This window comes from Spodoptera frugiperda, chromosome 11 (genome assembly GCF_023101765.2).
Source record: "Spodoptera frugiperda isolate SF20-4 chromosome 11, AGI-APGP_CSIRO_Sfru_2.0, whole genome shotgun sequence".
In the NCBI taxonomy this organism is placed as follows: Eukaryota; Metazoa; Arthropoda; class Insecta; order Lepidoptera; family Noctuidae; genus Spodoptera; species Spodoptera frugiperda.
Window position 1 is genome coordinate 4028908 of NC_064222.1, and position 15545 is coordinate 4044452.

Sequence of the window (15545 nt, forward strand, 5' to 3'; positions counted from 1 at the left end):
AAATGAAATATGTAATGTTAAAAATATTTTATATTCTGTGTAATCGCGTTTGGTTAGAGGCTTTTTTTGTACATAGCAACATTGCTTACTTGCTATCGGTCGTTGCATCATCGATTTAGGTAAAATTTTGTGAAAAGTAACATTTCTTGACTAGAAATTAGTGATCTGTCGTTAAAAGTTCGAAAATATTATCAGTTAAAAGTTGTGACATATAGTGAATTTCATTTCCAGGCAAGATGTCCGAGAAAAAAATCATCCCTGTAGTCAAGGCCGAGGAGGCTGAGGAAGAAGAAATGGTTGATCCCCAGACTCAGCTAAGGGTACTATTTTATTAAACCATAGTTGCTTACAATTATCGCAAGATACATCAAACTAGCAATGTTAAATTTCTTCTCCAAATTAATAACAACCTCGTTTTGTAAAATAACCAAACCTAAACCTAAATAGCCTATATTATTTTTTTTTAGTTTTTATCATAGCCATGGTGTGGTCCTATTCTAGACAATAACATGGGTTATAGATACACACTAATGTGACCTTTAATCATCCACTAAAATATTAGAGCATACACCAAATGCACAAGATCATTGTCACATTGATGTGACCATTTTATTTATTGTGGTTAATTTGTGGAAAATAATCCTAAAATACTCTAATTACACTATTTTAGTTAATCATTAGATGAAATCTAGGTTCTACTGATTATGGAAACACCACAGACTATATTAAATTGTGAACTGGATAAAGTCTTTAATTCTAGAGTACATAGGCATTTATAAACCCACTAACCCAACGCAACAGTTTGATTTTATATCAAGACATGTTTTTCAATGTGGGAAAATTAAATCCATACTAAAACACAGGATATCAGCTGTCCATCTGTTATTTTGCACCTGAGTCTGGATACATAATACATAGTAAAAAATGGCACTTCTTATCGCCCCATGGCAGTTGTGAAGGGTTGCGTCATGAGTGATTTTAATAATATGTGACATCTTTAACACACATCACCTGCACTGACAATATGGCCTAAATTAGTGGAGAATTTTTCTTCAATGGTTTAGGTTCAAAACATAATCAATCTTTTTTCTACTGTTTATCTTCATTAAATTCCAACGCTATATCTATCAATTTCCTCTCAGACATCTAATATTTCTTTTTTCCTTTTTTTAGAAACTGCATATGTTTCCAAGAAACCTTTTTATTGTATAAAAAGACAAGGTTTATTTTTTCTTTATTTTCATTTCAAGTTGTTACTGCTAGTATGTAATTTGGTTAGCTGTTGCTATATTATGTACCTTTAAAATATCAGTGTTAATAAATGTAAGTTAGCTACATTTTTACACTGTAAATGTTAACATCATACATTCATCAAATCAAACATGTAATATAATAATAGAACAATTTTTAGTAACAATAGAATAATCTCATTTAGAATAGTGCAATGGTTTTGCAAGTATATATTAACATGTTTTTTGTCATTACAGGAGGTGTGCGCACAGAAGTCTGATGCACAGAACCTGTGGTCAAAGTACCAGGAGTGCAATGACCGTGTCAACTCCCGCTCCCAGACCACAGAGACTTGTGAGGAGGAACTGATCGACTATCTGCATGTCCTAGATCACTGTGTGACAAAAGACCTCTTCAAAAGGCTAAAGTAAATTAATTTTAATTTCCTACCCTGACTGCCACCCAAACTACCATTCTTATGTTACATAACATAATTATTATGTGCTGTCATAGTATACTTTGGTACAAAGGGTAGATGTAGTTTTAGCAGTTTATTTATGTACCAAGTGTGGAGATCGCAGAGATAAAGTTTATTGTTTATTTGTAAATAAATAATTGCCGTTAATACTTGCCTTTTATTTAGCATGCCAAGTATTTGTTTTCTACTATAAGCAATAAAAAGCGTGCTGCATAATTATATATAATTTTTATTAATGCAAATATAAAATTTTGAACAAGAAATAATAATTTCGTAAAAACGCAATAAAAAAATAAATCTCAATAAGAATTTTAGTTTTGGAACATCACAAGTAAAATGGCACTCAATAAAATAAAAAAGTATTTTAATAACATTTATACAGAGTGTATTTCCATAAACCTGTGCACAATAATCGGAATGTCAATACAAATGCCAAATATTATCAAATATGACCTTTACAAAATGTAAATGTATATTACGTACTTATCTTATTCTATGCAATAAAAGAATACATTTCAGTTTCTATAAAATCCCTACAGCTAAAGTAATTAAAATTGACTTTAAAAAGTATGAAATGCTTACGTTTTTATAAAGTAAAACCATCCTACTCATAAACAATCAATAATCCCATTAGTTGCAGAATATTTTGTCAGTTACATTGGAATTAACAATGACAACTAAAATATTCTATGACTAAACTAAAGTTGGTTTAAAGTTTTGTGTTTATGAACAAGATCGTAAGTTTATAATGATCACACGTATACGGAACGAATTAACATCGTGCTAGTCACGAAACAGCGACTGCGACGTACGTAGTATTTTATTTTCTGAAAATTGATTTTCTGATAGATAATTATATTTCTTAAATAAATAACCAAAAATCTCATGTGTGATATAGATTATAAAATTTGAACAATAATATTTAACAATATAATATAAACCAATATTATAATTATATTTTAAAGCTAGACATGTTGGAAACGAAAGCATAGAAAACTTTGGTATAATTTAGTAAAAGAAGCCTAAACATGTGTCGTGTAATAAGTGTAGAGGCACTAGTATAAGCAATTTTATGATCTCGTTATATTATCACCTAATGGACGCGCTCTTGGCTTGTAAAAATTACATTCTAGGCATTAAATAGTATACTCCAAACTTTAACTGTGACCTTACAAGCTTAACTAAATCGCATTGAACTTTGTATCAATGCTTTAGTACAAAATGACATATTGCTATCTAACCCTTAACAGACAAGAAATCACGCTGTCTGTGACTTATGTTAAATGTCATTATCGAGTCAAAAGGCGTAGGCATTATGTAAATATACACATACAGTTACATATTAAGATTTATACTGGGAAATTATACAAGTTACCAACTATAAGAAGCAAGGAGAAATGGTCTAGCCTCTGTAGACTAACGATATAAGAGCTATTGTTCTAGTCACTGGAATATTACTTATATTTTATTGCAATAAAATTTACAAAATCCTTATCTAGTCAGATGACTAAGTAGATTGAAGAGTACTATATACCGCTGATTGTGTATGATGTGGGTTCTTGTAGAGCCCGGTTGCGCCGGCGTAGCCGACGTGTTCGCACGTGTTACATTGAGTACATATGTTCTCGATATGAGATGTGGCCAATGGACACGCGCTAGTAAGTCGAGGGGAGGAATAGAGATCGGATCAGCGTACAAACGCTGTACGAAATGTTCGGCTGCCGTAAGCTCCAGTCACTAACTCGCGCCGACCTGCAGCACGTTGAAGCAGATCTCGCAGACTCGCTGAGGTTTGTTCATACCGAACTTGAGGATCGGTACGTCTTGACTGGAACACTTGTTGCAGAGCATGCGGCCGCAGTGACGACTGGGGGAAACACAACATATTATTAGAAGTCAAGTTGGGTTTAGATATTTTTCGGAAGAGATAGATGAACAATTTTAAAGAACATTAGCTGTGTATTATATCATACCAGTGGTGTTTCCTCATGGTGAGTGTGAACTTAGTGCCGCACTCCTGGCACAGATCGCTCTCCGCCCAGGGCGCCTCGGCTGGCAACACGTCTAGAAGGCGATGCAGTAACTGTTTCGTAGCCACCTGAACAATATAACATATATGTAGCTTATTCTGCTATTACGGTATTACGTTTTTACTAATATTATGTGCCACTTACTTGATAATTAAAAATAGATATTCCGTCTTTATTCTCTTGAGCTAGACATGCGCCAGCTCGCACTAAAACTCGGCACATCGCGCCCTGACCATTCATGTATGCTAAAAGAAGTGGAGTGTTACCCTGAAAAATAACATATCGTTAACATACAAGTACATATTTTGTAACAATTCTATTGACCAGCGTTCGTTTAGTGTCTCTAACGACATGAAAGTGCGACAATAGTAACATACCTGTAAGTCAGTCCTGTTGATCGGGTAGTCAGGCATGAATTCTAGGAATATTTCGCAGATTGTCGCCGCGTTGTCTTTTTTACACCAGCACAACTCGTGTAATGGATTTCTTCCTGAAGAGATAATTCAGGGTAAATTATTGTTTATTCGAAAACGTCATTTTCATTTAGCACGCGAGCCAAACTACTGGCAGACTATAAAATAGTAAGTAAGAATTCGTAACTCATTCTAAAATTGAGATCGCCTATCGAGTGATTCCAAAATTTCGAGAACTGAATGACAATCTCCAAGTCCGTCGGATTGATTCCAAAGTTTCGAGAATTGAATGACAATTTCCAAGCCTGTTAAGGACGCGTTCTCAAATCTGACGTAAATAAGCTATTTTTCAGTACATATTACGACCAAAAGAAACTTAACTGAACATAACTAACAATTACAATAGATAGATCACTTCTTTATCTCCAAAATGTTGATTTGTAATGTGAAAAAAGTTATATTTTATTATTGCAAACACGATTTTTCTTTACCTCTTCACACAAAATTGACAAAAAAGGGTTGAGTTTAGGAACATTTTACTGCTACTACACGCATAATTCTGAATCTCAAAAAATATCCCGGGAAGCAGACATAATCAAAAATTATACTATGGGAAAAAATTACGAAAATATTTCAAATTGTCTCGGAAATAAATAAAAGTTCCCGTTTAATTTTTTCTCCTATTTTGCTGTCAGACATCAACTTTAAAGCGTAGCAATAAGGGTTATTTTATTTGTTTACTATTTAGATTTATTGGATAGAAAATGTCAAATGAAATTTCAGTCTGCGCTCGAGCGCTGTCGTGGGTGGACGCTGCGTCGCCTGTTACAAAAAATGGCCTTGAAAAAGATCGCTGTACGAGTACAAAATATTTGATATTATACTTCACAAACCAATCTTGATATTTTTACCGACTTCACAAAAAGGAGGAGGTACTATGTTCGGCTGTTTGTATGTTTTTTTTTACACATTCTGTACGAGCAACACTTTACTGAATATAGAATGTTTCGTTATATTATTTTGAACATGAGGTTAAATCAAAATCCAAGATGGCGCCGACAAGATTTGCCAACTTTCCATCATGGGTGTCATTTTCATGGTTTTTGGAGTCGCTTATAGCGAATATGGAGTCAAAATCAAAATCCAAGATGGCGCCGACTAGATTTGCCAACTTTCCATCATGGGTGTCATTTTCATGGTTTTTGGGGTCGCTTATAACGAATATGGAGTCAAAATCAAAATCCAAGATGGCGCCGACAAGATTTGCCAACTTTCCATCATGGGTGTCATTTTCATGGTTTTTGGGGTCGCTTATAGCGAATATGGAGTCAAAATCAAAATCCAAGATGGCGCCGACTGGATTTGCCAACTTTCCATCATGGGTGTCATTTTCATGGTTTTTGGGGTCGCTTATAACGAATATGGAGTCAAAATCAAAATCCAAGATGGCGCCGACAAGATTTGCCAACTTTCCAACATGGGTGTCATTTTCATGGTTTTTGGGGTCGCTTATAGCGAATATGGAGTCAAAATCAAAATCCAAGATGGCGCCGACTAGATTTGCCAACTTTCCATCATGGGTGTCATTTTCATGGCTTTTGGGGTCGCTTATTACGAATATGGAGTCAAAATCAAAATCCAAGATGGCGCCGACAAGATTTGCCAACTTTCCAACATGGGTGTCATTTTCATGGTTTTTGGGGTCGCTTATAGCGTATATGGAGTCAAAATCAAAATCCAAGATGGCGCCGACTAGATTTGCCAACTTTCCATCATGGGTGTCATTTTCATGGTTTTTGGGGTCGCTTATAACGAATATAAAGTGAAAATCTAAGTTCAAGATGGCGCCGACATAAATATATAAATGACCATGCCAGATCCTGCCCCACTTAATTTCATCAATGTACAAAAAATGTAAATTAATCAAATTATGCAATGAAAATAAGACCCTTGGTTACTTAATTATTATTCTGATAAACTTGCTTATAAAAATTAGGAAATAAAAAGAATTTTAAAAACCCAAGGCCTATTTCCTGTATTTATCGCGACCCTCTGCGTTTCTTAGTACGCTTGCACAAGGAACAAAACGAGTAATTCAATAAAAAAAAAGATTTATTAATGTAATGTGTACGAATTTTAATATGAATTTGGTTTTAATACATACTGCTAGTTAATTTTTTTTTATAATATATATTATAATGAATGCATATTATAATTATGATTTCGTGTTTGAACGTTAGTGATTAGATGTAACGAAACCTCATTGGCGTGCGTGTGTCATTATGTCCAAAAAGTCATTATTTGACATTCGCTCTGTCTGTTCTGTTTACATTGTTGTTTCGTTATGATTATGAATTAAAGTAGGATTACTAAAGGTGATATTGGTGATGAGTGATGACATTCCTTCCTTTCATAGCTAAACACCCTATGATAGCATTGTAATTTAATTATTTCTACCATTATAACTGCAATTAACCTAACCTAAATGTAATATTTTGTACTAAGATTCATATAGAAACCGCAAGATCTAAAGGCTTTTAATCATGTTTTTAGTTATCACTAATAGAGCAGCAATAGAATGCTACATTTGGCATGTCTGTACACTATATTTTTTTGGTGGGACAAAGCTCTATAGAGATTCTGGCATTGTAATTTTTCGACATGAGTGTCATTGTTGTGGTTTTTGGGGTCGCTAATATCGAATACGGAGTGAATCATTCGATTTTATAAAAATTGTCTTCTTCCGGAATTAATTGACCCAAGACAGGCAAGAAATATGAATTTACGGGCTCATTCCTCGCATATTCAAACAAATATCGTGAAAATAAAGAATTGATGTTTAATTTATTTTATGTATTTTCTTTGTTTGTTCCACCCAGGTCTTGTCACGTTCGTTACCATAATTGTTTTTTTTTATCTTGGCGACCCCGAAAACCATTGATATAAAACCATAATAAAATATACAATGTGATAGGGGTGAGACTTCTAACCCGGGCTGAGTTCTACATCTAATTTTATCGACAAAAGTCGGGGGTCGAAGGGGTCGAATCCCCTCCCCCTTAAAATTATGGCAATTTTAATATTTTTACTTTTTTTATATCAAAGGTTGTATGCGTCGTAGAAACAAAAAAAAAACGACAAACGGTAGCTAATAACCTTGGCTAACTAATTCATTACTTTTTTCAAATGTTTGATAATGTTTTGGTGAGAAAAAAATCATTTGTGAATTATTTTTACCGAAAAAATCACAATTTTTCAATATTTTCAATTAGGGGTTCAACCCCCATATTATTTTTTTTGTCGATAAAATTAGATGTAGTACTCAGCCTTAACGGGTTAGAAGTTCCACCCCTATCACATTGTAGATTAAAAAAACTTAAAAACATGTTTTTGTGATGAACCGAACAAAATAATTTTAATATTAATACTAACAGTAGGCGGAAAATTTAGTATTGTTATGAGAATAATTAGTATAAAAGATATGGCGAAAAAGTGCTCATCACGCTAAATATCTTTTCTTGAAAGTATATTCAAATCTCTTCAGGTTCGGCTGGGCTGGAGTCCATGTCAGAGATTCTACATCCTCGATTTTCGTATGGCGCTAAAATGTGCTCATCACGCTGAACAACTTTTCTTAAGATAGTATATTCATATCTCTTCAGGTTCATCTGGGCTGTTAAGTGTCCACGTCAGGGATTCCTGACCCTTGATTAATTTCTACGAGGTATTAATTTGCCACCGGTCCTTGATAAGTCTACAAAGTTTGAACGAAATCGGTCCGTTTAAAATGGGTAAAAATCGAGTTGGAAGAGGTTGGTTACATAGAAACATACAAACTAACAAACACACATATATACATTCTTTACATATGAAACTAAATAAAAGCATGTAAAAAGTTAGTTTTGCGTTGGCACCATTTGATTTTTGATTTCGAACGCTTACTTTCCGAAAACTATGAAAATGACACCAATCGAATAATCCGAGCCCAAATTCGGCACTGAACGGAATTGAACAACAGATAACACAAAACATTTGAGTCTACGCACGCACTAAACAAAATAAAAATATTAAAAAAGAAAGTAAGAAAATATTCAAACTTTCAAAGTATCAAGTTCATTTTGTCATAATTTCCGCAGCTATCCGTGCGTATGTGTGTATTGTCGAGAGTCGTGTCAATGTAGTGATGCGATTCGATACCTGTCAATTATGAGAACGCGTCCTTAAGTGGGGTTATAGCAAACTTTTCTTAAATCGTCTTTTAACATAAAGAGGAAGAGGTTTTTATTCAGCAGTAGTATTATTCCGGCTGTAGATGGCAATGAATGAGCATACCCTTGAGGTTGGTAGCGGCGGCATCGATGTCGGTGTCGGCGAGCAAGGCGCGCGCGGCGGCGGCGTGTCCGTCGCGGGCGGCGACGTGCAGCGCGTTGTCCCCGGCCGCGTCCACGGCGGCCCACTCCGCGCCGCCCGACACCAGCGCAGACACGATGGACTCGTGCCCCGCGCCCGCCGCCACGTGCAGCGCCGTGCGTCTGCACGACGGACAAACATTCATTTTTACATGTATCCCAAGTAGTAAGTTAAACGCTTGAGGAGTAATTGAGTGTCTATCTGTGACTTATAATCTACTAGCGACCCGCCCCAGCTTCGCATGGGTGCATTGGTGATATATTATGCCTGTAGTATACATATAAAGCTTCCTCTTGAATAACTCTACCTATTACAAAAAACCGTCATCAAAATCCGTTGCGTAATTTTAAAGATTTAAGCATACAGACAAACAGACAAAAATGTAGTGATTGAGACTACTTTCGAACTTTAAGCTAAAGTACATTGAATCCATAAAAACCGTACTTATCAAAAGAGAAACAAAGTATCATACTTGTGTGCGTCCCTGTCGTTGGGCCTGGCCCCGGCCAGCAACAGACTCCGGAGCAGCACCTCGTGCCCGGTAGCGGCGGCGAGGTGTAGCGGCGGCGCCAGCGTGGCGTCCTGCACGCGCGAGTTCACGTCCACCTCCACCGACAGCAGGAACATCACGCTCTCCACGTCGCACGTCTGGATCGCCACGTGCAGGAAGTTACGCCCTTTCTTGTCCACCTAAGGAAAATAACAATTTCAGAAAAATATACACAATCAAATTAGGAAATGTCTTTTACAAAAACTAGCAAACAGATTTTAATGTTTAGTCTGGAAAAATACATGGGGTACTTTTTAGTTTTTACCCTGGGAACGCGGAAGAAGAAAAAACTAGGATGGTATATTTCTCTGTATAACTACAGCATTGGAAGCAAAACCCTACACGAAAGTTTCTCAAGTAACTCACCTGTTCAGCAGCTGAAGGATTCTTCTCCAATATAGCTTGAGCTGCCTTGTTGTTTCTAGCTGTGAGCGCGGCTGCGAAGGGCGACACTCCCTTGTTATCCCTCGCGGACAGTTCGATGCCCGGTTGTGACAGCAGTAGCGTGATGATACCGGCGTGCTGGTTCTCTATCGCTATGTGGAGGGGCGTCTTGCCTTCCGCGTCCTTAGAGTTTATGTTTGCACCGTGTTCTAAGAGGGTCTGTAGATAAAAGTACGCTTATTGAGTAAGGATTTAATATATTGGCAATGTTGAATGTTGGTAGATAATTAGGCATATGACGTGTGTATGACGTGAATTGCACTAAAATCTTGGCCTACATCGTTACTAGAGTCGTTGTTTAAGTGCTAAGAAAATTCTCGGTAATGGTGTGTCTAGGATTGTACTTAGGGTATGTACAGGATGTCCCTGAAGTCGACGTCCAATAGGCACCAAATGATCGGCAGAGTCAAAAGACTGGCACAGGGTGTACTTTTTCGTGGATAAAACATAAGTCACTGTAATTTAAAACCGTAGGACCTAGATATTTTTAAATATTTTTCTAATAATCGTTGGGAACCTTGTCGATCATCTGGTGTCTATTGGACGTCAATTTCAGGGACACCTGTATATTTAGGAATTAAAATTGACATTCGTGATTTGTAAATATTATCAAGCAGAAAGGACGTAGATGTAGAATATACACAGTGATGGTATACCTGTATAACGTCAGTAAGTCCCCAGGTACAACAGAGATGCAGCGGGGAATGTTTCTCGTTGGCGACCTCGGCGCCCTCGCCGGACGGGCCGAGGCGGCGCGGGGACTCCACGTCGCAGCCGGACCGGATCAGGAACATCGCCAGCGACTCCTTGTTCTCGTCTATTGCCCTGTTCAAATAAATCAGTAGGATCTTAGATAAATTTATATATTTTTTTTACATAGAATGCTTCTTGGGGTTTGCAATAAAGTTTCGTTGTATTAATTAGAGATGCTGCCTTGTAGGTTGTATCGAGGGGTTTAGCATTCACCCGAGTCGGACAAAGTATTATTGAGTTTTGTTCACAAGGGACTTATAACGTAACTGGCTACGTCTCTAAGGTAACCCCTTTAATGAACAAAAATCGTTATTTTTATAGAATAATTTCACTACAGGATACGCATTCTTATTAGCATTATCCGATACACTAGTACAGGTAGCTCAAAAGGAATAAACATAGCTTAGCGACTGTCGCAGTTCATTATAATGATAGGATCTTACTTGTGTAACAAAGTCTGTATGCAGCCGTCAGGCCCAGGTCCCCAACAGTCTGCGTCCGCGCCATTTCTGACCAGGATCTAAACCATAACAAATAATTTAGAAATCTTTGCAAATTAATTCATATACCTACTGCATTTTAGAATCTCCAATACAAAAGGCATCAACCAGACTTTTATAAAAGTCACCTTTGATTTAAAATAAAACCATTATTAATTTATTTGTATCATCTATCCAAAATATTTGACTTGTTAAAACAAGTTGACCCGTTCAACTTGTTTCAGGGACTGCAGTGATCACTGTTATTAATGTATGAATCTGTTGTTGGCATTGGGATATAATTTTTTTTTCTGTTACATGTTAAGAGTATCAGTTTACACTAATCGTGCACACAGCTTTGCGCACGTATAACATCAGACATTTCCATACTTTCTCATCTGCTAAATTTCTTCTCGAGTTTTACCTAGAGTAATGAACAATTAGACACAGTACTTACGCTAGCGACCTCCTCCTGTCCGGAGTCGAGCGCGGCCCACAGCGGCGGCACTCCGTTGGCGTCGAGGCGGCTCATGTCCACGCCGCGCACGCACAGCGCCTCCACCACCAGCCCCAGCCGGCAGTGGATCGCCAGCTGCAGGGGAGTCTCGCCTGCCTCCGTGCTGATACAAACCGTATAGACATTACATAAGAGCTCATTTTGTTTTGCTTATCTTAGGTCGCATATCACCTAAAGAAAACGGCTGGAGCGAGGTGGGGTGCTTATTTGACCGGAAGAAGAGAATATACCAAAGCACATAGAAGACCAAATGACCGCCCTGATACACACTACTTATTTATTGATTTGCGGTCAAAAATACTACATCTCCCGCCCCGTATACTTGCCCCAAAAATACTTTTGTCGACTTAGTGGACCTAAAGAACAATATACATTTCCCCATGGTTAAAACTAAGTCATGGAGTGCTCTTAGTTTACTTTCGAACTAGTTTTTTTTTTAAGAAATAATTACAAAGTTTCCAAACAATTTCTTTTTTATAAACAGTGAGTAGTAATACTATATTACATTTTGTATTAATCAACTTAGAATGTTGTACTACACTTACAGTGCATTCATATCAGCTCCATGGTCGAGCAGGTATATGGCCGTCCTAGAGTCCTCTTCCACGATAGCTTGGTGTAACAATGTGAATCCTTTGCCATTCCTAATGTTAGGGTCCGCACCGCCCTCTATCAACGGCGCCACTAAGTTTTTGTGACCTGAAACATCGATATTACAGTTTGATTACAAATTACATACATTATTTCTATTGATATAAAGTTTAGTCATAGGACTTCCTGCACGTGGTGTATTTTGTGGCTTGGTGAGGTTAGTGTGAATATTTCACACAATAATTCGTATTTAAGTCACGAATTTTAAAGAAAATTAAAAGCAGGATGAATAGTAAATTATTTCATCTTTATTGTCCGTTGGGTAATAAATATTATTTCATCCGAATTAAATACTACCTAACTATCTCACCACATCAACTAAGAGAAGACAGATCAAAAGGTCAGTAAAAAGACAAGTAATAGTTCCTACGTATCAGCAAAATTACCTTCAGTGAGCGCCAAGCTGACTGGCGTGTCACCCTCGGAGTTCTTCAAATTGAGGTTGGGAGTAAGGCTGGTGTTGCTGCGGTCTGTGGCGGGCATGTCGCCCTTCTCTATCAGCTTCTTGTGTTCTATGATGGCCAGTACTGCGCCTTCGTGGTTGTTCAATACTGCCAGATGCAGTGGCGTTTGTCTAGAGACAAGTTTACAATGAAATGAATTATCACGTCGTCCTTTACTTATGTGTAAGTAATTGATTACCTTGTAAACCAATTACATGAGCAAGCCGTAATGATTGTTAATTTCATATATCTCATGAGAGTTACACAAAGATTACAATGTTACCTATAAACAGTGTCTTCTTGCTCCCCATACGCCGTCTGCAAGTTAGGTCTGGCGCCGTGTTCCAGCAGAGCGGCAGTGAGTCGTGCGAGTCCGTTGGCACAGGCCGCGTGTAGCGCACTCATGCCTGCCTCGTTACTGTGGTTCAGCTCGCCGTTCAGGTGCGACACCAGGAACACTGCTGATTCCTTGCAACAATAATCCATTTGTATATAAATCGCTCTAAGAATATGTAGTAGCACTTCGTTATGAAACATCTAGTTAAGATAGATTCTGGCTTACCTCGAACCATCCTTGAGCAAGAATGTGTAATAGACTGTCTCCAGCCCCCGAATACAGCGGGTTCGGCTGACAACCTTTCTCCAGCAGTTTGGCAGCGAACCCTCTTTCTACCACACTCTCTGTCTTGCCTTCAACAGGGTCTTCGGTGAAGGCGTTTTTGTTCGTCACCGGCGTATCGAAGGGGTTGGACCCATTCATTACTAAAGTCTCGCTGGAGGATATCGACGCTCGCCTGTCGTCCACTAGAGCGTAGTACAGAGGTGGATGCTCGTCACTCAAAGTCCGTAAATTGGTATCTAACGTCGGCTGCTTGAGAAGTATGTCGAATATCCTTTGGTTTCTAGCTATCACTGCTTGGTGGAGGGGAGTGCTGTAACAGAGTTGTTAGTTTACAACACTTAAGTTGATATAAGGGCTACTATTCAAACCGATTTGGTCGAAGGACATTAAATCAAGTTCAAAAAGGGCGACCATTACTCAAGGTATATGTGGCACGTTCACTAAATATGCGCGTAATTGATGTACGCGCAACGCATGCGGGAGATTGTCTGGAAGGCCATAAAGAAGAATACGTTTGCACGGTACTTACTATCCCTTTCTATTTTGTCTGTTGATATCAGCTCCTTTTTGTACCATCACTTCAGCGATCTCAGCCATCTGCTCCATGGTTTCCTCATCACACGAGGTGGACGTGAGTGATGCTATCAAATGTAGCGCAGTGTCACCCTCTTCTCTGAACAGAGAAAAACGTAAGATGAAATCATACTCGATATCAATCACGTAGTTAATAGGCAGTGTGCATCTATAGCTGTCATAAACTTGAATGCACATTAAGTTATGATGACAAGTTTATTTAAAGCAGATCACAAGTATGTGACAGCGCTTATTCTAAGTACAAGAGAAATTAAATGCCAGCCACTAACTTGGTGGTTAGATTAGGGTCAGCGCCATTATCGACGAGGAACTTGGCGGAGAAGGCGTCTCTGGAGTCGACGGCGCGGTGCAGCAGGGTACGGCCGCGCGGGCCCCTCGCGTCGGCGTCCGCGCAGTGCTGCAGCAATGTCGTGGCTATCGAGGAACTCCGCCCTCGGAGCGCCAGCTCTAGAGGCAGTTCGCCGCGCGCCGACATAGCATTCACTATGTCTGTTAACTGTAACAACAGCATTTTATTTGTAAGAAAATTGATGGCGTCTGAATCAATATAAGACCCGAGGTGAAAAGGGAATAAAATTATTCCTAACATATTATTATGATACCACTCTATTTCTAGAACATTCTGTAACATCGACCTATAACTATGATTTAACGTGTTAAGTAACAAACGGCGAAGGAAAACAATCACGTAGCGGAAGCATCTAAATGAATTGTCATCATTACTAATTTGTAAGCTGCAGTCGGGCCACGAAGCCAGCGGGTGTAGGATCAGGACAATACATATATGATTCACTAGGACAAACAGTATTATTAACTGTAGATACCTACATATGTATGGATTATGACTCGTATTCAATTAAGAGTAACAATTGCTGTGATTCAATTTTATGTAACAAGGAAAACAATGTTTTTATTAATGAGACCAAATCCAGGAAATCTGTACTTCATGTGTCATTTATTATTCAAAATATTAATGAACTATTAGCTGTAAATAGTGAGTCAGTTTAATATTATTGGCCTATAGCCACCGGTATAACTGTGTGCTGGTAATACAAAACATAATGTATGCAAAGCAGTAAATAAGTAACAGACTGGTGCAGCTGAACACCTGTGCACTAAATCCTTAATCCGCTCACTGTGAGGCCTTCACCTTCCAACGAATCAGAATCTGAGCCAACCTTCACATGCGAGGAGCAGAATTATAATACGACGAGTGTGGCTCGCTAGTGATGCGCGGCACATATCCACGCGTTAATATAACTTGATGAATTACAATACACTTTCACGGTTACATAACCCGTGCCAATTCGTTACATTGTACAACGTTCGATTCTGTAATGAGTACAGAGTAGGCTGAAAATTTAACACGCGCCTAATAAAAAGGATCAAATACTTGAAACTGGCGAAAAAGTTAATAACTTAACTATCTGTGATGACCAATATTGATAGACTTTATTTTTTAAATGTCATTATTGTCCGATCGCATATCAAGATACCAATGAAGTTTGTTGTAGACGGATAAGACGTTCCGAAAATATTTGTGTCCAGAAGCATACATATTTTTTAATAATACTGTTTTATGTAACAATCTGTCATTGTCAATGTAAAACCGAATTTGTTTGCAAATGTCGCGATGAATACATTAGAGACGAGAATTGCCGTATCATGAATGGAAAATGAAGCAGCAGTTAGCAGATTTTCCCACACTATTGTATTGTTATAGTCAATGACTACCAAAACTTAAGCGACGTTTTCAATTGTTTCCAACTTCGCCGAAGCTTGATGTGAACAGTGTAATTAAGTTTTATTTTAAAGGCATTTATATTCACAAATTACTTAAAAGTCTAATTTTATTTTAGTTTGATATATAATAATTACATGTATATTTGCTTTTTTATCGCAAAATAAATAAACCCACTCAATGTAATTAC

General features: G+C 37.8%; 2 protein-coding genes across 2 annotated transcripts in view; one reads left to right on the forward strand and one right to left on the reverse strand.

The window, feature by feature from the left end:
* Window positions 1-37: 37 nt before the first annotated feature.
* On the forward strand, window positions 38-1855 carry LOC118274527 (cytochrome b-c1 complex subunit 6, mitochondrial). Its single transcript, XM_035592050.2, has 3 exons — window positions 38-119; window positions 232-320; window positions 1488-1855. The coding sequence occupies exons 2-3, from the start codon at window positions 237-239 to the stop codon at window positions 1659-1661; spliced, it is 258 nt and encodes an 85-aa protein (XP_035447943.1). The 5' UTR covers window positions 38-119; window positions 232-236; the 3' UTR covers window positions 1662-1855.
* A 62-nt stretch (window positions 1856-1917) lies between these two features.
* LOC118274520 (rabankyrin-5) overlaps window positions 1918-15545 on the reverse strand; it is a 45233-nt gene continuing 31605 nt past the window's right edge. The window contains exons 6-21 of the mRNA XM_035592038.2: window positions 13884-14110; window positions 13550-13693; window positions 12961-13330; window positions 12682-12866; window positions 12342-12529; window positions 11850-12003; window positions 11245-11407; window positions 10752-10828; window positions 10212-10380; window positions 9478-9714; window positions 9034-9251; window positions 8484-8683; window positions 4116-4228; window positions 3883-4005; window positions 3682-3806; window positions 1918-3575 (exon numbers count right to left, since the gene is read on the reverse strand). Coding sequence (XP_035447931.2) covers window positions 3446-3575; window positions 3682-3806; window positions 3883-4005; window positions 4116-4228; window positions 8484-8683; window positions 9034-9251; window positions 9478-9714; window positions 10212-10380; window positions 10752-10828; window positions 11245-11407; window positions 11850-12003; window positions 12342-12529; window positions 12682-12866; window positions 12961-13330; window positions 13550-13693; window positions 13884-14110 — 2823 coding nt within the window. The 3' untranslated portion in view covers window positions 1918-3445. The remainder of the gene's footprint in view (window positions 3576-3681; window positions 3807-3882; window positions 4006-4115; window positions 4229-8483; window positions 8684-9033; window positions 9252-9477; window positions 9715-10211; window positions 10381-10751; window positions 10829-11244; window positions 11408-11849; window positions 12004-12341; window positions 12530-12681; window positions 12867-12960; window positions 13331-13549; window positions 13694-13883; window positions 14111-15545) is intronic.

What these genes read in the sequence shown, in the direction of transcription:
- LOC118274527 (XM_035592050.2), top strand. Translation starts at nt 237, where the DNA reads ATGTCCGAGAAAAAAATCATCCCTGTAGTCAAGGCCGAGGAGGCTGAG. An exon ending in ATCCCCAGACTCAGCTAAGG is followed by an intron (nt 321 to 1,487) that starts GTACTATTTTAT and finishes TTGTCATTACAG; the next exon opens with GAGGTGTGCGCACAGAAGTC.